Source organism: Sorex araneus, chromosome X (genome assembly GCF_027595985.1).
Source record: "Sorex araneus isolate mSorAra2 chromosome X, mSorAra2.pri, whole genome shotgun sequence".
NCBI lineage: Eukaryota > Metazoa > Chordata > Mammalia > Eulipotyphla > Soricidae > Sorex > Sorex araneus.
Window position 1 is genome coordinate 186,110,418 of NC_073313.1, and position 26,777 is coordinate 186,137,194.

The 26,777-nt window shown below is 36.2% G+C and overlaps 1 protein-coding gene across 1 annotated transcript in view; it reads left to right on the forward strand.

Moving 5' to 3' along the window:
• CNTNAP5 (contactin associated protein family member 5) overlaps window positions 1–26,777 on the forward strand; it is a 932,137-nt gene that overhangs the window by 506,092 nt on the left and 399,268 nt on the right. The window contains exon 8 of the mRNA XM_055120538.1: window positions 10,311–10,575. Within this exon, the coding sequence (XP_054976513.1) occupies window positions 10,311–10,575 (265 nt within the window). The remainder of the gene's footprint in view (window positions 1–10,310; window positions 10,576–26,777) is intronic.

Here is a 26,777-nt window from a genome sequence, read left to right on the forward strand (position 1 = left end):
CGGTGGAAATTTAGAAATGGATATGGAGTATTTTTTCATGTACCTATTGGCCATTAGTATCTATCTTTTTGAGCCTCTCTATATATTTATGGGGTTGTTGTTTTTTTTTCCTGTTTGGTACGTTTTGTGAGTGCTTTATAAATCTTGGATATTAGCCCTTTGTCAGATGTGTGGTGGAGAAATATTTTCTCCCTCTCAGAGGAGTGTGTGTTTATTCTAGTCATCATTTCTTTCACAGGGCAGAAGCTTCTTAATTTGATGTTGTTGAATTTGTTTATTTTTGCTTTTGTTTTCTTAAACAATAGCATTGTATCATTGAAGATGCCTCTGGAGAAAATAACATAAAAATATTTGCCTATGTTTTATTCGATACATATTATATGCCCAGGTATAATATTGAGTAATCACTTAATATAACTGTGCATGGAGGAAGCACTCTTACTTCTGTACTATTATCTCAGGCCCGTGAGATTGAGGTCTTTTATTCATATTTTTTATTTATTTTTGGGTCACACCCAGCAATGCTCAAGGGTTATTTCTGACTCTACACTCAGAAATTACTCCTGGCAGTGCTTGCGGATTATATGGGATGCTGAGGATTGAACTTGGGTTGGCTGTGTGGAAGGCACACACCCTATTCAGTGTACTATCACTCTGGGCTCCCTTTAATCCATTTTAACCAATTATTTATGTGTGGTGTAAAACATAGATCCAGACTGGTTTTTTTTCTTTCCTTCTTTTTTTTCTATTTTTTTAAAATTTTGCTATGTGGTACAATCTCAACATCATTGACTGCAGAGATTTTCCTGGCTCCACTTTATCAAACTAAGTTCATTGTCAAAGATTAATTTCCCTTGTACCTAAAGGTTTGTCTCTAGGCTATCAATTTTATTACATTGGTCTGAGAGTCTATTTTATTTCTAGTACCACAAAGTTTTGTTTGCTATAGGTTTATAATATAATTTAAAGTTTGGAAAATAAAAGTCTTCCATTTAATTTTTCCAGTGTTTTCTTTGCAATCCTGGAAGCTTTATAGCTCCATTAGCAGCATTTGGTTCATGATCTGTTCTTCAACACCTATTGTTAGATAAATGCAAACCCAACCTCACACCAATGGGATTGGTATACATCAAAATAGATGGAACGAAATCAAGCTACTGGAGATGTGGGAAAGAACAAACGCTCAATCACGGTTGGGAGCAATGTTTTCTGGTTCAGCCTTTAGGAAAAATAATATTGAGACTCCAACAAAATTTATAATTAGACTTAGTGACTCAACAATTCCACTTTCTAGCATCTATCCTGTGGGCCCAATGATGTGAATTAATTTTTTTCTTTTATATCTATATCCATTGCAACACTATTCACAGTAGCAAAGATCTGGGAAGAACTCAAGTACTAAGAAAAGATGAGTAGATAATAAAATTGTAGTATTTATAAACATTGGTATAGTATTTTGCTATAAGGAAAAGTGAAATCCTGTAATTTGCAACTACATTGTTGTAAGTGGAGGCTATTGTGCTGGGTGAAGCCAGTCAAATGAAAAAGAATATAATAAAACATATGATTTCTCAACAAATAAGGGAATACAATATGGCTAAAGAAAACAGAATCTGAGAGTTGGCCTATAAAACTAAGTCTGCTAAGAGGCAAGGGAATGAAAAGGGATCAAAAGACAGTGATGGAAGGACACAGACACTATGGGATGGCAGAGTAACATTATATGTCTGATCACATTACTATTAACATTATTCTGAATCATGATGCCTTTAAGAAAGCCTAATAACACAATCTCAAAACTCTTTTTAAGAACTATACTAAAAGTTAAAGGCACTTTGTTAATATAAAATATGGATAATTGGGAAAACACACGTCTACAATTTAATTTGTTTTCTTGGCACTGACTTAGTAATGAATTGTCTTAGGGGCTGGAGAGACAATACAGTAGGTAAAGTGCTAGCCTTGCATGCAGCTGACTCTGATTCAATACTTGGCACCTAAGAAAATACTTTCAGCCCTGCCAGAAGTGATTCCTGAGCTCATAGCTAGGAATGAGCCTTGAAGAAAACTGGCATGTTCAAAACCCTAAAAGTAAAGAGAAAATGATAGCATTACTACATCATAATTAGTAAAATGAAAAAAATTAGATACATATCTGGGATCTTGTACATAGTAAAATGTCAATTATTTTACCTTTCAGTATCATATTTAGTTAATAGAAAATTATGAGACCACAACTTCTTGTTGGTCAACCTTAATTGCAATAATTTAGTTTCTCATATAATGTAAAAAGGTTATTTCAGTATTGAATGTAATCAAAGTAAAGTGAAAGTAAAGTGAAATTTACCAGTTACACATGCGGGGTGGGGGGCTGGGGAGGTGAGGGGGATGGGGGGAGGTATACTGTGATTCTTGGTGGTGGAATATGTACACTGATGAAGGGATGGGTGTTCGAGCATTGTATAACTGAGACTTAAATCTGAAAGCTTTGTAACTTTTCACATGGTGATTCAATAAAAGAATAAATTTTAAAAAAGGTTATTTCAGTACTAAGTAGGTTAGTATACAATATATCTGTAGTCTGGATATACTTGCATTTGGAATGCCCATACAATATACACTTTGTGCTCAAATTCTCACAAGTAATCATTGTATTTCACTGATATATTTATTCCCACATCTGCTTTTCTGCATTTAACTAGTTTTCTTGCCTTGTCACTTGTTTGTTTCTACACTTTTATTTGTTAATTTAACTCATTATTTTACTCCTAAATTGGTCAACAGACTTATCCATTCTCCCAAGTGGTGGCCAGTCATTTCCTCTCTGATGCTGTAACAGGTCCAATCTGTGTCTTGTTTCAATATAGAAAGCATATCGTTTGAAGTGCATACATATTTGTCCTCAGTGCATTGGTATAAACTAGTGCCAAAGTACATGTTCTATTCTTTAAAAAAGTTAGTGGTGATTTGAAATAAGAGCTGAAAGGTTGAATAAATCTTAAAGAAAGTGATTGAAATCAAGAACCAGGTGAAGAGTACACATTTAGCTTTGTAAGCCCAAATTTGATGTCTCTGATATAAATCTTTTGTTTAAATACATCTGGGGGTGAGGAATATCTAATTTACCTTAGTTATAAATGTGACATGGGAGAAGCTTGTGGACATAGTTGTACAGAACACTATAAGTACAACAAGTGAGAACTGGATTTTGAAGATGGACCACTGAATGCCAGCCAAGGTGAATGGAAAATCATACAACCTCAGAGGATGTCCTTAGTTTAATAAACAGGCTTTGATAAATGCTTTTCACCAAAATATAATACATTGCTAAATATAATACTCTATCCTAGAATAATAGCAATTATTCCATCTTCTTTCTGTAGATTAAAAAGCACATACATTTTATTAGACATTTAGTAATTTAGTATGTGATTGTTCGACGTTAGCCTAACAAAATAACATGAGCTTCTAGATTCTCTTTTCATAACTCATAAAATTAAAGCTATATATATAGGCTTTGGCAATCTATAGCATGTGATCCAAATAAGCTTGCAACTCTCTTATGCTCTATAGGAATATGTTACCCCATGTTTCAAATGTGAGATAATTAGGGTTGCCAAGCACCCTAGATCTTTCCATGCATATAATGAACATAGAAACTATTAACTCACTGTCACTGTCACTGTCATCCCATTGCTCATCAATTTGCTCGAGCAGGCAGCCGTAATGTCTCCATTTTGAGACTTGTTGTTACTGTTTTTGGCATATCAGCTATGCCACAGGTAGCTTGCCAGGGTCTGCTGTGTGGGCGAGATACTCTTGGTAGCTTCCCAGACTCTCTGAGAGGGGCATAGGAATCAAACCCGGGTCAGCCACGTGCAAGGCAAATGCCTTGACGCTGTGCTACTGCTCCAGCCCAAACTATTAACCATTTTTTAAAAAATGATGTTTAATTCTCATTAGTCAATTAAATTGATATGTAAAAATTATAGAAAAAAGGAAAGTAGAAAAAAGAAATAATCTATATTACTATCAAATGCGTTTATTTTCCATCAAAGTTTGGGCCATACGCAGAGGTGCTCAATTGTTACTCTAATGCTCAGGGATCACTCCTGGTAACCATATGTCATGCTGGGGATTGAACTGTGGATGGCTGCATGCAAGGCAAAGTCCTTAACCTTTCATACTATCTCTCTGATCCTCTACTTTTCTTTTAATTTATTTTTATTATTTTTGGGTTTGTGGGCACACCAATCTTACTCCTGGCACTGAGCTCAGAGATCACACCTGATGGGGCTCAGAGGACCGTATGGGTTGCCAGTGTCACTAAGTAGCCTGAGTAGGCCACTTGCAATAACTTCCCCTGTGTATGCTCTTTCTAGCTCCTAGTTTTATTTGTAAAAGGAATATTCTTATTTCTAATCTTTTTCCTCCTTGTTATCAATATCATCTGAAGCAAATGTAACTCATTGAAAAATTTTAGTATGTGCCAACGTTTGTCAAATGATTTTCATATTTAATTTTTAATCTTTGAGATAATTTGAAGGAATGCATAGCTATTTGACAACTTATAAAATAGATTTTACTTGCATATGATCAGCTGTTCTGCATTCCTGGTTCTTCTAATTCCAAATTCAGTTTTAACTGCTGTAGTATGCTTTTTTTAGGTCTTATATTTTGCTCTAATCAGGTCACTAACTTTTAACAAAAGTAAAATTGCATTTAGAAAATTGTGATCAACAAAATGCTGAATAGCTCTGTGCATGAATGATCTCTGTCCACTTAGATGAAAAAGAAGTCTGGAGTCCCTCCCAGCATTGCTCAGCAACTGGGTTGGCAGTTCAGTGCTTGTGCCCAAGTGTGGTGCTGCTTGTGGCCTGCAATTGCAGGGTCCCCAGAGTTATGTCTGGTAAAATTCAGGGGGCCACGTGGTGCCAGGGATAGACCTTAGGTTAGACATATGTTTGCAAAACCCTGTACTCACTTCCCAAACATAGGTGGATGTCTTTTAAGAAGAGACAGGTGTAGTGTCAATTGTCATGGAGGAAGATATTAAACAACATCCATTGTTAATAGCCATTGGTGTAAGTGTATAATAAATGATTATAACAAAAATGATTCTCAGGATCTGTAAGATTATGATCCTTTCTATACTTAGTGATCTTCACCTGTAATTATGAAATCCTTAACAGCATCAACCTTTTGGCTGTGTGAACGTAGAGAAATATCAGTAATCAGACTCATCACTAAATATTGTAGTAAAGGAGACTATTAATTTTGAGATTATTCAGGAGTGGGTATCACTTGAATCATAGGAATCACCAATGATTCATGGTCAATGGATTTCATATCCAGCTGTTATGATGATATTGTATCAGCTCTATTGTTTCTTTCTCTCAACAATACATATAAATGCTCTTGAGAGCAGTTACTAATCTTGACTAAGTTGGCACAATCATCTAAATAAAGACAAACCTTTACAACTAATTAAAATGTATACTTTAAATTTTATACTTCTTTATGTTAATGAATTGAAAATGATTGAAGTTTTAATTATGTAAATAAATTTCCCCACTACCAACCAAAAAGTAGTTAATAAACTATTTCTATAATTATGTATTTCAGTAGGTATATTTATTTGATTCATAAGTGAAGTGTCATGCTTACCTAAAACATGAGATACAAAAGAGTATAGCTTAATGGATATGCTAAAATTTACATAGTTATTATTTAGGTTTAGATCCAGTTTTGCATTGTTATAAATAACATGGTTTAGTGCATAAATCTTGGCCCAATTTCAGATTATTTCCCAAAATATATTTCTAAAAGTGAAGGCAAAGTTTTGAAAGGGATTATTGATATTCTTAAGCTTTCTGATTCTTATTTTCAATAACTTTGCACAATATTTTAAAACAGAAATTAAAGTACTGAATTTAAATTTCTGGCTTTATGTTCTACTTTAATATGAAGAGACTATTAGTTTAATCATTTGTTTGTACTCATTTTAATAGCTTCAGTTGGTTCTGCTTTTGTTGTTGTTGTTTATTTGTTTTGGGGTCATTCCCAGTGATGCTAGGAGACTACTCTTGGTTTAGTGCTGGGGGTTCACTCCTGACAGTACTTAGGAGCCCATGTGGTGTCAGAAATCAATCTTGGAGCTTCTCACACACAAAGCAAGTGCTCTACCACTGAGTTACATCCCTAGTTCATGAGTTTGATTTTTCTTTTCTCCAATCCCCAACTTCCAACACACCCACCTACCAACCTGAGTTTTATCTTTATGTGAAAGAAAACTATTATTTGCAAAAATAAGAAACTCAGGTGGTATATTCATCTTTGATCTACAAGGGAATTGTATGAAATATAGGGAAGGAAAAGGGAATCCAAAACTGATAAAGCTAGAACCAAGTTGCTGAAACAGGTAGGTAGTAGGCTTGGGAGTGCCAAAGTGAGGCAGACTCATAATAGTTTCTCAGACCAGTGGCCTCTCTTTTCTGGTGCCTGCAGCTCTGTGGGACGTTAGAAGACGAGGCCAGGTGAGACCTGCCAGACTACCCATATTGCTTAACAGTAAATGTTGCATTCCCGCCAAAATGAAAGATTCTTCTTTCCCGTTTGTCTAAAACTGAATTCCCCAGGAACATAGTCTGTGTCTTTGAAATCCCCCTTTTATGGAGAAAATGCAATGCCTAACATTTAGCTAAATTCCATTAAATTCCAAAAATTCACCATGCCTTTCTTCCCAATGTTTGCCCTCTTGCTTTCTTATCTTTCACCCCAATCCTGTTCTCAATCCAATGTCTTTCTTCTCATTCTCCTAAACATAAATTAAAATTTATAAATCCCTGTCAAATGATGCCCCCCAAAAAAACGATTTTCAAGTCACATGCTGTGAAAACATGCTCCATGTTTCATTCACTGTATCACTGTATCACTGTCATCCCGTTGCTCATCCATTTGCTGGAGTGGGCACCAATAACGTCTCCATTGTGAGACTTGTTACTGTTTTTGGCATATCACATACACCACGCGGATCTTGTCTGGCTCTGCCGTGTGGGCGGGATACTCTCAGTACCTTGCTGGCTCTCCGTGAGGGGCAGAGGAATCGAATTCAGATCGGCTGCATGTAAGGAAAATGCCCTACCCGCTGTGCTATTGCTCCAGCCCCCATGTTTCATTATCATTGTGAAATTCAAAATATTGATGGGCACCTTGGATTGTATCCTTGGCTCTCGGTCTGAGCCAGATCCATATAAACTACTTAATAAGAATTTGCTGAATGAATATGTTAATGCTGTCCCCTCTTCTCCCTGAGTTGGGGATTCTGAAAGACAGTTTGGTTCATAGGGCAGAATTTCTCCTACATTTGCTGATAACATGCCAGTCATTACTGGTAGTCTTCAGACAAATCAAATTAGAAATGGTTGTACTCATTTGGAAAAATCGAGAACTGGCTTTGGAGTCTTTCACCATAATTTAGATTGAATAAAGATCATTTTCTCCCAGCTTATAAACGCTTGATTGCCTTTGCTTGACGCCTCATGATTGAAACTCAGCCTTGCATTGCTCTCTTTATTTTTTTTTACCCACCAGGGTGTTGTGATGTCTGTGTGATGATTAGAAACAAAACAAACACCCACAATGAAAATGCTTTGTAAATAGGAGCTTGGCAGAGAAATATAATCTTTGAATGTGGTACATTTGAAAAAATCTGAAACTAATGAAGGTAACCATAACTTCAGGCTGGTAGTACGATCTCCCTTCAGATCCTAAATAGAACAAAACAAACAAACAAACAAAACCCTATGTTTCTCCTAAGGCAAAAGCATTGATTATAAATTTTTATTCCACTCTAATCCCAAAGAAAGTAGTAATCTAGACTTTGCAGTCACCTTTCTCTGTGCACTGAGAGTAGACTAGTCAAGTAGACTTGACACACCCATCCTCAACCTACCATATTGTTCCTCTTCTACCTTCTCTGCCTCAGTTTTTCAAATTAATTCAGTCATTTTACTTTTTTTAAGCCAAAAATGTTTATTTAATTTGTTTATTTATTTACTGGTTGGGGTAGGGAGAAGGGTTGGGCTATACCCAGATATATTCAGAGGTTACTCCTGACTCTGGGCTAAGAAATAAGTTCAGCAGTGCCAAGGGACCACATGCAATACCCAGGACAAAACATGGGAGTTATCCCACAAAAAGCAAGTGCTTTAACCCTGTACTATTTCTCTGATTCTTACCTCTGACCTAATGGTTTGCTCTGATAAATGATCTCAGATCTTCTTATAACAGAGTGGCCAAACAGCCCACAGTTTAAAACTATTTTCCTTTTCCCTTCATTTATTCTTTTTTCTTTTTCTCCCCTCTCTCTTTCTGCTGGACTTCAAGGACTTGTATCATCAGAGTCATCTAGGTGTCCTGAGTTCCATCTCTGGCACATGATTTGTGATTGATGAGAATCTTCTAGGTTAACAGGACCACCTAGATGCATATCAAAGCATGATGAACAGCCTGTTACTCCAGGGAGAACACAGGATGGTTCATAAATTTATAGACAATGGGATGGCCTATACACAGTACTATATTATATACCATAGAATATATAATAATACTCCATAATATACCCTAGAGAGTTATAGAAGTGGCAGCACCTTAAGAATGTTGAGGATTTGGAAATGCCTAAGATAATGGAGAGGAGAAATGCTCATGAAGCCTGAAAATAAGATAGTTTGGGGGTAGATTCAGAGGACTGAAAAATACAATTCTGGCAAAAAGAGGAAGACTGGAAGTGTGTTTATGGGACAGGTTACCCTAGTGATGATGCAAATTGATTGCCTGGATAAGTTTGAGGGCTGCCATTTGGTGTCAATGTGATTCCACATTCTAATAGGTGTGGATACACCCCAAAGTCATAGCAATCAGTCATAGACCACCTCTGCTCTTTCTGGTTCCAACTCCTTAGGTTGGCAGATGGGAAAATGGAGGCAGGACATTGTAGAGCACCTTAGACCTCAACGCAGTGCAGAACCTGGTATCACTTTTATCCAAAGACAATCTATGCACTTGTTTCCCCTACTTTGTGACTCAAAATGAGCTCTCCACAAGCCCATGATTCTTCTCTTCCCCGCCCACAGCGTGGCTCATGGTCACTTTTCTTTACACATAATACACTCTCTACTCCTGAACACAACTCATCTGTATATCCTAATAGACTTTATCTCTTAATCTATTTATCAACTCTTTTTTTTCACTCATTTTTCCCCTTTTTCTTTCCATTGAAGCAATTTGTAGTACCCTGAAAGGTCCCAAAGTCAAGTTTTGTTTCAGAGAAGAGTAGGTATGTATGATTGTGAAAATACATGGTACTAAGAGCTGCCATGATTTAAATGCTTATTTTACTTATCCTCAAGTAAACTTGGACCAGATTTCCTGTCAATTTTTTTCTAGTTCTAGTTTCTACAAATGTAATATCCATTCTTCTCATCCACCCATCTCTATCCATGCTTCTTAAAATACTCAAAATTAATTCAAAGTCTGACAAATGTCTCCTTACTTCTTAGTTGATCGATAATTTTGGCAGCAATAAAAAGGTTCTTTATATTATTATTATTATTATTATTATTATTATTATTTCTGTCTGTATCATCTTTCTTCCTGGTTGCTGTTCTTCCCTGATCCACTTAAAGTTGAGCAATGACAGGTTCCCTGTATTTCCCTGGGAATGTCTTGCTGCTAACTTCACCAAATCCTTTTTGCATACCTCTGCCATCTGCTGAAAGGCTAGGCAGGTCATCCACATTCTTTTCCTCCCCCACTCCCTACCATGAAAGTATTACATCTTTTCAACTTTCACTTATTTAGTCATCTCTTCTGGAAATCTCCCAAGTGGATTGGTATCTTTCATTTTATAGCATATTCCTTGTTGTAACAGAATTTTATGTATATTTCCTATCTTAGTTCTTGCCACGTGGTTGACTTGCAGCACATACTTATTCAATTGAATGATTGTATGCAATTATTTTTCTATCTTTGTTTCCTTAGCATTGTTCATACTTCTCATTCTCCTTCCCTTTGGAGACTCTTTGATGGTTCTTTTTGCAGATAGCCCAATGATCTTTAAAACCAAACAAGGGACGATCTTTGAGGGTCTGCGGGACAATCATAACATGTTTTATTTTTCCTTTAAGATCTTTCAGCTGAATGTGGAATGATCCGGAAATTAAGGTCAACTCCAGGTAGTTATTTATACCAGCTGTCAGATTGCCGAATAAAAAATGGCTTTTATATGTTTGATTTTTATTGTTTTCCAGGGCAATGTCACTTTTTCCTGCTCCGAACCACAAATTGTTCCCATCACATTTGTCAACTCTAGCAGCAGTTATTTGCTGCTGCCCGGAACCCCCCAAATTGATGGGCTTTCAGTGAGTTTCCAGTTTCGAACGTGGAACAAGGATGGTCTGCTTCTGTCCACAGAGCTGTCTGAGGGCTCCGGGACTTTGCTGCTGAGCCTGGAGAGTGGAACCCTGAGACTTGTGATTCAGAAAGTGACAGAATATGCAACTGAAATTCTCACAGGTACTGCTGCTGATACCTCTATCAGTTTCTTATTCATCCAAGTTATCAGATGTTGAGTTTCTTCCCCAAAGATACAAAACCAGCTCTAAAATATTTGGGGTTATCAAACACACACCCATTACAGTTGAAGAGATAAGTTTTCTCCTCTTTTCTCATTAAACAAGACAATCAATTCCTATTTAGCTTTGCAACCTTTGGCAATTCTTTAATTTCCTTCTAATTTTACATGTTCATCTAAGAAATGGGAATGTGAAGTCCTCCATAATACTATTTGACATGGTATAGAGTAAAACAGGTATGGAATACTTTGCGTGGTTTCTCCTAGAAATAGGCTACCCTATAAGGAAAATTGCATATTGGTGTATTATTTTTCACTTTAATGGTGAGAAAATGAAGAGTCATGATGTTAAATATCTTTTTTAAATTATACAGCAGTTATGTGGTTATACTACAATTTCATCTTGAATTTGTCTGACTTCCGTCTATTGTTTCCTTGTGTGCGATACTACCATGGCACTAATTATAGCCTATAACTTTTATTTCAAATAAATAATAATGTCTTTTATACATTTTAAGGTAAAAAATTAAGATACCAATTGATTACTAGTACATGCAGAATCTAAGTGTGGCAAGTATTTTACAAGTGATTCTTAAATAATTGAAATTTAGAAAACTCAATCATTTTTTTTTTTTTGCTTTTTGGGTCTCACCCAGCGATGCACAGGGGTTACTCCTGGCTTTGCACTCAGGAGTTACTCCTGGAGGTGCTCAGGGGACCATATGGGATGCTGGGGATCGAACCCGGGTCGGCTGTGTACAAGGCAAACGCCCTACCCGCTGTGCTATTGCTCCAGCCCTCAATCATTTTTTTTACCCAGCAAATTAAGTAGATTCTGATATGCATAGAGTTAGGAACAAATTATGCTTTTCAGTCCTCTGGCTCATACATCTGTTGTTTATTCAACACTGAACTGTAGAACTTTCTATTCCCTTCTCCATTCTTTATGTTCCCTACTGTACTTTGCCATTTTAGAAGTTGGACATTTACTTATTTGCATAGTACTCATTGATATCAGACTATGTGCTGGCATTCAAAGAGTTGAGATGTGATTTTAAGTCAACAAATTATTTGAAGAGCTGCCCTGAATTTATAGTTTGAATAAATTTTATCTTTTTTTTTGAATAAATTTTATCTTATCCATGCACCTTGAGCCAATATCTATTCTGGATTAAACTGTATTGGACTGTTAAATACAAAATTTTAGCTGCCACCCCTTACTGGATTATGGGTTTTAATTCAAATAAGCTTTTTTCCAATAGTAACAAATACAGCAGAAAGTCAAATTCAGATCAGATCATGGGGGATCGTTAGTGAAAATAAATAATAAATGATTGAACCTCTGATTCTGGGAGTCAGACAGACTGATCAAAAATATGCCCCCTTTTGGGATAGAGAGATAGCATAATGGATAAGGCAATTTCCTTGCATGCAGTCAACCTCCAACATTCCACATGGTCCCTGAACCTGTGGAAGGAGTGATCCCTGAGTGCAGAGAAAAGAATAAGACCTGAGCACCACCAGGTATGGCCCCAAAACTATTTATCTATCAATAGAATGATAGAATGATAGATAGATAGACAGATAGATAGATAGATAAATGATAGATGTCTTCTCTTTATTATCCTATTACCCTGTATAAAATTTCTAACTTTTACCCATGTGTAAATCAGTGTGAGTCATTCATAGTGCTTTAACTGATTATAGCAACATTGTGAACTTGAAACAGCATTCATTATGACTCTATTTTGATGGATCCAGAATCCAGGGGGTACTCTGGCTATCTACTCTGGCTCAACATCACTCATAAGACCACATGTAAATCATTGGCAGTCTTGACCGCCTTTGTAAGTCATATGAGTCAATTCCAAGATTCAGATGGGAAATATTTGTTTTCAGTCTAACTCATGCAACCTTTGGCAGACCTTAAAACATCCATTTCAAGATTATTTGCAAGGCTTTTCTAGAAGGCTCTCATGTAGTGTCAGATACTTAGCCTAGAATGAGTGATTTAAGAAAGTGAAATAGAGCAATTTCCCAGGAGACACAGGCTATTCTAATTAAAAAAATATCACATATCTCACAAACAAATATCGCAAATAAAAATTGTTTAAATAGGGGTTATGGCATAAGACAAGGGGGCAGCTGGTTTGAAAGGGGATACAAGAGAAACAAGGTCAGAAATGACAACTGTCAGTGGAAAAAACGATTATTAAAAAAATTCTGTGGAGCAACAAAGACAAAAGATACTGAGTTTTTGTTACCACTGAACTGGCATCTTACCAGTTTAGTTATTCTGTTAACTACATGAAAGTGATTTAAGTCCAACCCATGCATAACCCAGGAGCACACGTTTGGGATGGATCACCTGATATCATCTTAGTGTCTGCCTATACAAGATAAAATAATATCTCATATCATAAGACTATTATAGTGATTAAGTGATACCGTGCATGTAAAATCCTTAGTACAAGTTTGAGGAGCTATCAAGTAAATTTTTTTTGTCTCCACCTGGAATTAAGACATATAGATGGAAGGGACCTCATTCACTCAGTAGAATCATAAAAGCCAAGTGAATTTGTGCAGTCACAGTACTTCTACAAAATTTATAAGATTTCCAGTAATGGAGGTGAGTTAATCACTTAGAAACATAATATTTTTCATGTTCAGAGTTATAAAAGTTAAGCCTCAATCCTCCTTATTTGAAGAAGAAAAATGTGAGTTGGCACCAGACTGCTTCTCTCTTAATCGTTGAGATGTTGGAATATAGACACTTGTAGGCCTCAGGTCAAAAATGCAGTTTTAATATTGTACAGGCCCTAGCGGCACTTTGCTCTAAAGCATCCAGGTGCTGCCTGTGTTATTAAGCACATGTCTGTCCATTAAAAAGCATTTATGACCGAGAGACAGGCTGGTAAAAGCTTCCATGCTACCCAGCTACAAAATGGCAGAGAAATCATCAGTTATTTCAGACCTGTCTCTCAAAAAATGATTCAAATAAAAGGAAGATCTTAAATTGTGCTGAAGGAGGTCTTGGAGTTTGTATAGGAAAGCTCGTGTCTGATTCTTTCACCAAGAAGAATTTCTGAGGTTTAGAAAACTGTACTTGAATTTTTCTTTGAAACAAATTATGATATTCTGTCTGGTCAAGATTTTCTTTTTGGAGGGCTGGAGCGATAACGCAGTGGGTAGGGCATTTGCCTTGCACTTGGCCAACCCGGGTTTGAATACCAGCATCCTATATGGTCCCCATTACCACCAATGGTAATTCCTGAGTGCATGACCCAGGAGTAACCCCTGTGCATCGCTGGGTGTGACCCAAAAAGAAAAAAAAATTCTTTTTTTTTTTACCTCGAGTAAGGGTAGATACAGAACAGATATATAAACAAACAAAACCCAAAATGTTTTCTCCTTATATTTCTGGGAAGCAGTTTTCAAAACAGTTAGGATCATGTTGCTTTTTTAAGGATGAAAACACCTATGAAAAACTACAAAGTAATGACATTGTCCCAGTAATTATTTTTAGGACTACTGGTGACACTCAACACCTAGCTGAAGAAAATAGTACAGTGCCACCTGTATGGGACAGGGAACCCAAGGGACCCAGATATTTATTTGAAATTAAAATAGTGATGCACATGAAGAAATCCTTTGTACACTGCCTCCTTTTTGCGGAGTTTAACATACTTCTACTGCCCTAATAAGGTTTTTGGTGGGTGTATCTGTGATGAAGAAGATCAGTAAACTCAGATTTCTCTTTTGGATTCCTAGCTTTTTGTTCTTTACATTGCATTTTGTTTTCATTACATTTATCTATTTACGTACTCTAAATTGTTAATTGTTTGGCTGATTCGAAAGTAAAGAAACTCTGCTTTAGAGAAAAGGCCATTAAAAATGGCTATTAATGAAAAGTAAACCTATATAGAATTTAAAGTTGTATCTTTCCAAAATAATTTACTCTGTGACCATACAATGATTGATTATATTATTAAGTGGAATATTAAGTGGAAGAGATATATATCCACTCACACATCTAAATATTCATCAAGAATATATGACATACTGGGCCAGATAATTAGTACAGTAGTTAGAAGACTTGCCTTACATGCAGTTGACCTATGTTTATTCCCTGGCATCCTGTATGATCCACTGAGTCCCTCCAGAAGTCATTTCTGAGTGCAGAGACAGGAGTAATTCCCTTCAATGCCATTGTGACAAAAACAAACAAACAAACAAAAACTCCCAAAATATGTGACAAACTTTTAAATGCTTAGTATTAGTCAGTCAAGTTTATGATTTAAAGACTGACTGCTAAGTAGCACCAGGTACTACAAGTAAATATCTCTATTCTTACAAAGACTGTATGCTTTATTCTGGAGGTAGTATTTCCATTTTAGTAGCTCCTTTTCCTTAAACCTGACATGCAATTGTAGGGACTGCATCAGGATATGATAAAAAGCTTCCAGAAGTTCTGCTTTAAATCAGATAATCAAATTAGTGAACAAACACCAAGATTTCCTACTTGACGTATTTCTATTACAATTAGAAGTCAATAATTTTTCTTTGACACTTTCCTTAGGTATTTTGTGTCATGGTTTGGCACCATTCTCTTTCACGAGTCCACATTTGGTCCTTGATGCCTCATTGTATTGTTTTAAATAAATTAAGGACTATCATTTCAAAGCATCATTTCTAAGTATCTTTAGAAAAGATACTTAGATACTTAGGATGGAGATTGACATTGTCCTAACCGCTCTGAATTACTAAGAATTCAGGAAATTGCATTGAGGTAACAGAATCCTTTTGGTTTATATTTTTTGGAGAATAGGGACAGAGTGTTTAGAATTTTAAGTAAAACATTAAGTAATATAAAGGAAAGGCTGCCACCACTATAATTATTCTGAAAAAGATCTGACATTTCAATGTTATTTTTATTTTTCTAATGGGAGAATGCTGAGAAATGAAAATAGGGGGAAACAAGTGTGGAGATTTTAGTCATTACAGTCTTCAGTTTTATTTTCTTAGCTATAGTACTTCTCAAATGTCAGCTTCTTGCTGAAATGAGAGTCTGGGCAAAGACCTTTAACGCAGTCTTTAGCAGTCAAGGGTCCAGTCTAATTCTGCTCTGCATAGATTCAGAATGTAATAAAGTCTTGTTTTGGCAGTGTCATTGTACTCTTTAGCTAAAAGAAACTCAGAATAACCAAAGTCCCTTCTAGTTCTTGATGAAGAATACATCAATCCTATCCATTCTACAGCCATGTAAATCATTGACTCAACCGTTTTCTTTAAAAACTAGGACAAATGGCCATAATTCAGGAGATATTTATGGTAAAGTGTTTAGCTAAATATCACAATTTCAGCTCTCCAAATTATGGTTCATTTGGAGGCTTAAGAAAAGTCAAATTGCTCTCTTTATTATGGTGACTTTTATGAATAAGATGCTCCAATATTTCAGAAAGGTTATGAATATGACTCTCCTACAAAGAGATAAGAGCCAAAGATTCTGAAAGCTTTTTAAATCTAAAAATATGTTTGGTGATCTTTAAATCATGCTAGATTAGTGTATATGTGGGGTATGTGTGTGTGTGATCCTGTGTGTGTGCATGAGCACACACACACACATACACACACAAGAGCTTATCAGAAAACATAGGACTTTCAAACTATGTTAGTCAATAAACAATACTGGAGCCATTTTATTTGAAAGCAAAAAAAGATCAAGACATCATAAAGTCTTCAAATATGGTGTGTGTTTTCTTATAGATAAGGCTTTTTATAAAAATGTTCTACTACAAAAAAGTAGGGCAAGCATAAGTAGGTCAAATGGCATTGTGACAACTTTTGGGAAAGGCTACTCTTTTTGTTTGTTGTTTTTACACCATGCCCAGCAGTGTTCATAACTTATTCCTGGGTCTTAGCTCAGGGTAGGATCTTCTTGGGGAGCAGTTTTTCCCCAAGGTGCCCAGACACTTTGCACACCGGGTCAAGGCAGATGTGGGGTGAAGGATGACAGGCGCAGAGGAGCAGCCATCGATATTCACTATATTACCAAATGCACATATATTTTAAAGAGGGTCTCAGCTTAAAGGAAAGTCCAATCACATAAAGTTCAGCATTATTGACCTATTACCTTTCCTGCTCCTTTTTGTTCCGAACCAATCCCATTCAAGGTTAGCTGCTGCAGTTAGGATGACTTGCTAAGTGAACATGGCAGTTTCTGTGTCTCGGCCATATGTGACTGAGTCGAGTGAGGTGGTGCTGACACCCTATTCTTGCCAACTTTGCCCAGATACTTCCTTCTGCAGGGCCTCCAGGTCACTCCAGGACCGACTTGCAAGGTCGGCTCTTAAATGCCCCAGTGTCCATAGCCATACTCCACAGGTTTGGAGGACTGTACAAAGTACCAGGAATTGAATTCTGGTCTATTGCATGGAAGGCAAGTTCCCTACCTACTATACCATCTCTCAGGTCCCAAATTAGAGACTACTGTTTGTTTGGTTTTTGTTTTATCAAGCTTTACAGAGGCATAGATTATCGCTAGATAGCACTACCTTAATATTACTAGAGGCAATAAACAGAGTGGAATTGCCATATTCAAAAATGAATATCTACGTAAAAATGATACTGAAAAAGGTTGAAGAATTCATCTCTAAACTGTGAGATCTGAACATGACAACTTCACACTGCTAAATAGTCAAAAACTGAAAGTGAAAAGGGAAAACTAGGCATAGAGTGTAAAAAATGGTCAAAAAGAAATGACTAGAAAATTCCAGAAACCAACCTGACACCGTAGAGAAGTTTTCAGTGGACTCAAATGGCTTAATGAAGATTAGATTCCATGTCCATACATTCCATTCAATTTCTAGCTGCAAGCAAAAGTGTCCACTTCTTTAATGTTTCTTTTTTTTACTAATGTTTCTAGATTTCCTTTATTGGTGCTATATAAAACACTCCAAAATGTAATCAACTATCCCAATCATTGATTTTCCATACTTAGTATATTTCTGTGGCTTATTTGCTCTTTTTCTAGCTCAAGGGATAATTCAATTCTAAAGAACCTTTTTAAAATTTCTTTTTGTTGTGCATTCACTCTGAGATACAGTTACAAAGTTGTTTATGATTGAATTTAAATCATATAAGTTCCAGAACCATCCCTTCACCAAAGTATATTTTATTCCACTGATGTTCTGTTTCCCTCTGCCTCTCACCCGTTCTGCCTCCCTCTCCCTCCCTCCCTCCCTCCCTCTCTCTCTCTCCCTCCTTCTCCCCCACTCCCTCCCCACTCTCTGACTTCAATTTTCTTTTCCTTTTAGGCACTGTGGTTTGCAATAGTGTTACTTGAAGAATACCATGTATATCACTTTCAGAACCCAGATCATGTCCAGAGTGATAATTTCCACCTATCATTGTCATAGTGACTCCTTCTCAGTCCTAAATTCACTCCCCGCCAACAACCTCACCTTTGTAACATGCTTCCTACATTAGGACCATTCCTCCTTGCCCTCATTGTCTTTGGGTAGCACTGTAGCACTGTCATCCCCTTGTTCATCGATTTTATTGATTTGCTTGAGCGGGCACCAGTAACATCTCCATTGTGAGACTTGTTACTGTTTCTGGATATTGAATACTCCACAGGTAGCTTGCCAGGTTCTGTCGTACAGGGGGGATACTCTCGGTAGCTTGCCGGGCTCTCCGAGAGGGACAGAGGAATTGAACCCAGAGGGACAGAGGAATCGAACCCGGGTTGGCTGCATGCAAGGCAAACACCCTACCTGCTGTGCTATCTCTCCAACCTTTGGGTATCATTCCTATAATACAGTTTTTTAATACCTTGTAAATCAGTGCAATCATTCTATGTTCCTTGTTCTCTTATTCATTTCACGCAGCATGATATACTCCCCATATCCATCCATGTATAAGCAAATTTTGTCACTTTATTTTTCCTAAGGATTTTAGAGTATTCCATTTGTAGCTGTAGAATAGCTTCTTTATTCATCCATGAAAATGAACAAGAACATCCATTCCTAGTGTGGATGTGGGGAGAAAGCAACTCTCATTCACTGTTGATGGCAATGCTGACTGATCCAGTCTTTTTGGAAAACAATGCGCAATTCCTCAAAAACACGCAGAAATAAGCTTCCATAATATCCTGTGATACCATTCCTGGAAATACACCCTAGGGGCCACAAAACTCAATGCAGAGATTCTATAGAATCTTAAGTTGTGTTATAATTAATGGTTTATAATTATTGGACATTATATTTAAACTTCAAATTGCTATTTTTAAGTCATAAAAAACCCTGGTCCCTAATTTATCTTTCAAAATTTATTTTAGTTGATATTTTCCCAAAACAGACAGATACCAGATAACCATGCATTCTTCTATACCCTCTTTTTTGCAGAATTTGAACTAAGTATATGTATTGCATGCAATAATCTACTAGGACTGCTATTAAAAAGTTCAACACAATATTTGTATTCTATTGTTAGTAAAACAAAAGCTTTCTTATAGTTCTTGTGGTTATAGATAAAAGTCAAGGTAAATGGCAGAGTTCACTTCTTTTGAGGACCTATCTTGAGGCATGTAGATTATCGTATTCTCACATTTTTTTTCATATGAACCACACCTGTGCCCATATCTGTCCTAGGTTCTTCTTCTTGGGACACTAGTTATATTGGATTGGTGAGCATTCACATTAATCTAATTTTATCATTTTATTACAGGCAGTGCTCTATATACACAGATATTCTGAGGTACTGAGAGTTAGGACTACATTATATGAAATTGGGGTGATACAATTCAGGTAACAGCTCGTTCCTTGTTCTATAAATATAAACTAAACATATTTAGTTTATGCCAACAACAGTAACAACAAGTCTCACAATGGAGATGTTACTGGTGCCCGCTTGAGCAAATCGATGAGCAATGGGATGACAGTGACAGTGATACAGTGATAAATATATTGTATAGCATTTATCACTAGAAATTTAGGATCTATAGGCCACAAATACTGCTTTCCTTTGCTCAGTATTTTTCTTAAGATCTGGTCAACATCTTTCTTATAACAGGGCCTCAATCACTTTTGCATGTATGAGCAACTATTTGAATGAATGAATTAGTTGAGTTGATGTTTTAAGCATTTTTGAAGGATATCATTTTAATTATAAATGAGTCATACTGATCTCTTATGCTCTTGTTGCAAAAATTAAATGCTGCAACATGTGTCAAACCGAGGGATGAGCATCTTCAGTGGAAACACTAATTAGATAAAGGCCAGTGGAACTTCCAGAGGTGGAGAGATAGGTGGGAGTTCTGTTTCTTGCAGCATGGAAGTGCTTACCCTGATTAATAATTGTGATCAGATGGATTTAGGCTATAGTCCTGAAATTATTAGATCTGTTCTCCAAATATTGCCCTTTTTCCATAGAATTTATTTATATATAGCCACCATCTGCAGACTGAGTAAACATGATGATGCCATGAACTTTTGCCTTTTCTCAGTTAATTTGTCATTATGCCTGTTTTAGCTAAGATAATAATAATGAAAAAAACTCTTATTAGCAAGGACAAATAAATGCATAGATAATGAACCATGATTGTCACAACAATCTGTCTGGATGAACACAGAGTTCCTTCTGAAACAGTTTCAGAAGAGAGAATACAATGAGATATTCATTTCCATGGAAAACTGAGATGTATAATTTCCTAAGCTTTATGAAATAAAATGTTGTGGGTGTTTATAGAAGTAGTGCTTTTGGGGGCAGTTCATTTTTTTAAAGATCTGGGTAAAACTTATGGAAAAATATGATTTGCTAAAATTCTTTTTACTTCAGATTCACTCAAAAAAGTAGCTGAGGAAGTTAGATTTTTTAATGTGATGGCATAATAGTTTAATTATAAAATGTACTATTGTTTCCTTTAATATGTCTTAGCAATAACACAGCAGGTAGGGCATTAAACTTGCACATGGTTAATCGACCTGGGTTCGATTCCTCCATCCCTCTTGGAGAGTTCGGCAAGCTACCAAGAGTATCCTGCCTGCATGGCAGAGCCTGGCAGCTACTTGTGGCGTATTCAATATGCCAAAATCAGTATCAACAAGTCTCACAATGGAGATGTTACTGGTGCTCGCTCGAGCAAATCGATGAATGGGGAGACTATATGCTTTAATAATTTATTCCTCAATTAATTATGCTTCTGTTTAATTCAGAAAACTTTTGAAATGTTCACTTTGTGCTAGTACTAAACTCTAAGTTGAGTATAGAGACATTGCCCTAAAGAGGCTCATATGCACTATTGAAAGGGATGTAAAAGGATCACTTACTATGCAATAAGACATATGTTTAGGATATATGTGTGCATAGAGTATAGAAGGGAACACAGAATAAGTGCTAGAATGGATGAGTTATGAAGGCTTGTTTGGATAGACATAAACAACATTATTAAGATTAGAAGAATTTGGGGGCCAAATACATACAGAAATTAAGGTTCTCTCAGGGCTGGAGCGATAGCACAGCGGGTAGGCTGTTTGTCTTGCACATGGTCGACTCAGGTTTGATTCCCAGCATCCCATATGGTCCCCCAAGCACCCCCAGGAGGATTCCTGAGTGCATGAGCCAGAAGTAACCAGAAAGAAAGAGAGAAAGAGAGAAAGAGAGAAAGAGAGAAAGAAAGAAAGAAAGAAAGAAAGAAAGAAAGAAAGAAAGAAAGAAAGAAAGAAAGAAAGAAAGAAAGAAAGAAAGAAAGAAAGAAAGAAAGAAGGAAGGAAGGAAGGAAGGAAGGAAGGAAGGAAGGAAGGAAGGAAGGAAAGAAAGAAAGAAAGAAAGAAAGAAAGAAAGAAAGGAAGGAAGGAAGGAAGGAAGGAAGGAAGGAAGGAAGGAAGGAAGGAAGGAAGGAAGGAAGGAAGAAAGAAAGAAAGAAAGAAAGAAAGAAAGAAAGAAAGAAAGAAAGAAAGAAAGAAAGAAAGAAAGAAAGAAAGAAAGAAAGAAAGAAAGACTCTTGCCTTGCATTCAACTGGACCATTTTCAATCCCCAGCACCACATACAGTCCCCAGAGTGCTGCAGATGGTGCTGGCCCAGTGAGGGTGACTGTCTGTCTGTTCACGATCCTCGGGTTCTTCAATATTTTCAAGAATCAAAATATTAAGTGGTAAAGATGCTTAGATTCAGAGTTGGAAAGTAGAAAGCTTATTGGAAAGTTTAAGAGAAAAGAAAAAGAACTCCTCATGTACTGTGAAACAGTATAGGACTAAGTTAATCATGGCTCATTTTGTGGGAAGTTTTATAGGAAAATTGGGTCTTTGTGTTACAGAAAATGTAGGGGAGTTACAGATAAGGGTTTTTGTGTAAGACATTTTAATGGAAATTGGGCTCTTTGCATTTCTTATCAATTGAAGAGAATGTTACTAGAGAATGCAGGATACAACAGATTCTTGTCTTGCCATTTGCCTGTTGTCCATTAAACTTAGCTTCCAGGTGAGCTTAAAGGCTAGGGCAGAATTTTCTGGTAGATAATTGCTAACTCGTATTTATCAGAAAGAACCCAGGAATTTGGAAAAAGTCAAAAATATAGCATGGAGGCAGTCAAAAAAAAAAAAAAACAGAACTGCTCATAGCAGCTGGCAAGGGTAAACTGAAGCTTCCTCTTTCATTAGCACCTCCAGAAGATTAAAGAGCACTGAGTCAGGAGAAATCCTGAGCACCTGGGTGTGGCCCTAAAACAAATCAAAGAATTGGTAGTATTTTACTAAAAATGGAAGAAAAGGATGCTCCAATAAGATAGAAAGAGAAGGAGATATAGACGTGTAAGACTTCAGAAATAGCTTAAGACATTTAGGTCACAGTGTATAAAGGGTGATAGACAAAAGATGAGGTACTACTTTTGACTGAAGCATGAAGTTTGGATGGATCCAGGACGTGGTATAGAGATAACCATCTCTGGATTTGAGTTTAGTTCATCTCATATAGTTCTTTGAGCTGAACATCCAAGTTAAGAGAACATCGTCTTCATTATACACTGTAAACACACTACATTTCCTATGTGACTGTGGTGAAGGCTAAACCCAGGTGTGTTCTTCTCCTGTACTGACCATGATTTAACAGGAGCTAGGTTACCTTGACATGTGAGCTAGGATACAAGTTGGAACGCTTTAACCAGTGATTTATGACTCATGTGCTAGAGACAGGCCTGCTGCTGACACTTGGCAGTGGAGATTCAGCTGGTGTGATGTTCAATCAATCAAGGAGCATTTAGAGAGAGCACCAAGTTGCCCTGTTGATCCCGATGAGACACCAAAACATGACTCAGACTCGGACCCTCAGGAACATGTAATCTCATTGAGGATATAAGACTTACAGAGATGAACTGTTAATTAGTTGTACAAGGCAGTAAATAATATGAACTAAATAATTTGATCAGACAGTGGGCGCTTCATGAATTTAGGAGCAATCACTATACTGTGGACTGGTTTATAAAATGCTGCTTAATTTATTTCTTTTATTAACTTATGGAAACACATAGTATTTTATATAAAGTCTGCTCTATGTTAGGTAATTAAGATAGAAAGTAAAAAAGAATATATATATATTATATATATATATATATATATATATATATATATATATATATATATCTTGTGCATATGGTTTCCAAGGGTTCAAAGGGGAAGCACTACAGTAGCACACAGGCACTGAAGGATTGGGAGATGCATTTGGATATTTGGGTAACCGGGAAAAGTTTGCAAGTCAGCAGAGACTGATCTAACTCCAGTTAGTTAAGTTGCATTCACTCTGCAGTCTAATGAATATACAACTCTTATTAGATTCAGATGTTTGTGTAGGGATGTTGGGATCAAAGATTGGGAAGATAGAGGAAAATTTGATTATAGAGGTTTTAGATTGTCAAACTAAACAGTTTGAATTTTATTTTCCAGGCCATATAACTCAATGGGAAATTTATTTGCTGTGAGCCTGTGATAACTGATAGACCGATGGTCCCCAAGAGAAAAACAGAGTTCAGAATCCAAATTATAGTATAATGGTATTATTAAATGTAATGCACACATTTAAATTGTCTTGTTCAGTTAGTTATGTATCTCTTATTGACTTCTCTCAAAAATTAGAAAACATATTTTAACTATTTAGCAGTGGTAAGTATAACAGAACATGAAAGAATAATGGATTAGTTTTTCAAGGCAAGATAAAACCAAGAAATTCCCAATCCAGTCAGATAATCTCACTATCTCTATCTCTGTCTGTCTCTGCCTGTCTTGCAAATGAAGACAGAGATGTTAGATTAAGAATTCTGTCTAATTCCATGGAAATTGTAAGTGGCAGGACCTTAATTCAGGGGTTACAGACCAATAAAGAAATTAAAGAAATCTGTAACAACTTATTTCCAGCATTAGACATAGTGTTGGGGACTTTCTTCTACCTGAGTTACGTATTTGAGGTCTACATGTGACTATAATGGGTCATGCTTAGAATACCTGGAACTTGATTTTAGTTCTATTTTCAAATTACTATGAAAGATAATAATAGAAGATGAAACCTGGAATATAATGATATATTATGAATTTGCCAGTGTTTAACTGAGGGTGAGAGCAAAAATTTGAGAGAGAAACATAGACAGAGACAGAGAGAAAAAGACAGAGAAAGAAAAAGACGAGAGGCAGGCATGGAAGAAAGTCAGGCTACTGTCTGAAACCTCAAAAAACATTAAATAAGTCCAGTTTATTCTCCACCAAATGAGATCATCGCTAGCACCCCCATACTGTCTGGGTGGCAGGATGGAGCACTGTTACTGGCATCTACCAAGGCAGGGATGATGACCTGAATTCTATTGAAAACAAACACAACATTGTTTAGGACATCACAATAGTAACTGTCAATCTCATCAGATGTGAACGTAAGTTGATATGAAGTTCTCAGTATATTAGGTTATTTATATTATTACTAACATAGAAACTGAAAGAAAAATAATAATACCTGGAATTCTAATGTGAGGCTTAAGTGAACACACTGAGAGAAAAAATGGGATTTCACTCTAATTATTCCTTGGAACTCGAATATCTATAAAAGGGCGGGACATAAGTATGAACTCAGTGTTTTCAAAAAGAAGATGCCTCATGTTACGATATGTTATATTCCACCAATGAGTGCAGCCATTCTGTGTTTGTCCTTCTCTTTCTGATTCATGAGAGTAACACCCAAAGATAGTAGAGACAAGGGCCAGGAACATTGCTCCATGGTTGGAAGCCTGCATTATGAGCTGGGGCAGAAGGTAGCTGGAATAGAGAAGGGATTACTAAGTCAATGATGGTTGGAGGGTTCACTCGGGATGGGAGAATGGGAGATGTATGCTGAAAATATTTAAAGGGCAAAACATGATGGCCTCTCATTATCTGTAATCTGTATTGTGAATCATAGTACCCTAAGTAAAGAGAGAGAAAGTAAGAGGGTGATTGTCTGCAAAGCTGCAGCAGGACGATATACTGGGGACATTGGTGGTGAAAAATGTACACTGGAATGGGTGTTTGATCAATGTATGACTAAAATTCAAACATTAAAGTCTTGTAACTGTTAAGAAAAAGAATGGAGGCAGAGTAAAATGCAAAATACTTTTTAATTAAAAATAAAAAAGAAGATGCCTTGTGGGTATGTTAACTGTTGAAGACACGTTGAAAGTATCCTGACAGTTCTTCAAATGGTAAAACAGAGTTACCAAACATGAAATAGCAACTGTACTACAAAATGCACACTTACATGAAATAAAAGCATAGGTCCACAGAGAAAACTGTGCACTGAAGCCCATAACACTACTATTTATAATAATATGCACTTACTATATAATAATAAATAATATAATAATATAATGTAATAGTAAAGCACTTAACGTTATTGAATCTTTATCAATTGATTAATGGATGAATAAAATATGCTATAATACACAATAGAATATTAGTCTTAAATATATTAATAATCATTGTGACACTACATAGATGAACATCAAATAATGATGTAAAGCAAAAGAAGCCAATCATAAATTGGAGCATAATATGTGTTTTTCCTTTTATCAAATGTTCTGAATAGACAAATGTATCTGAGAAAGTATATGCCTAGTTATGACTAGAGATGAAAAATGACAAGTTTAAGCCATACCAGGGAAATTTATTCAGGGATTATGAAATGATTTGAAACTAATATGGTAATTGTTGCCTAATTGTGACTTTACCAAAAAAAATAATTAAATGAGACGTGAGTTTTACCTCAGTAAGTTTTTTCTCTAAAAGAAATAAATAGAGTCTCGGACAGGGGCAATAGTGGTGCGCGCTCTGCCGAGATGCGACTCAAGTGGCCACATGTTTATTTGTGCGGCCGTTCTGCTGCTGATCACCATGATCCAGAGGACAGCTAGACTACTTCTGGTACCAGCAACTGCTTCCACCAATGTCTCTAAACTGTGAACTAAGTCAGAGCCCCATGTTGCCCCAGGAAGGGAAATGATGCAATTTCTAACATAAATCTCACTGGACTTAAGTACTAATGTACTAAAATGCAGAAATCCTAAACCTAAATCATATCTCTTCATTCTCAGCAATGGAAAACTATCAAATGCTTCTTTGTCAGCAGGGCTGGAAACTATAACTTTCCACATGGTTATTTAATTAAAAAAATAAATAAAAACAAAAAAAAGCAAACAAAACAAAACAAAAAGAAATAAATAAAAGCCAACTTGAATTGAACAACAGGCAATTGAACATTACGAAGTTATCTGGACATATAAGAAATTCCTACCACAGGCTCTGGATGTTCAGCAAGCAAAACATGCTCTATCAAGATTCTGGGCATATTCCTTTAGATTATTGCTTTTCTTTAGTGCAGCCAAATAAACTCATGTAGGTCCCTCCTCTTAAGTTTGTTTTAGATCTATATTATGAGGACAATAAAAAATGACCTTTACTACTACTATGAGAATTAGCCAATATATATTTAAAAAGCCTGACATATGAAGATACTGAATACAGGTAAAAGTATTATTACTAAATTTATAACTAATCTGCAATTTTTGAAACTTATTTTTTCTCTATATGAAACATTTTGACAATTGTTTGACTTTGTTTAGTTCCTGGTCTGCATAAA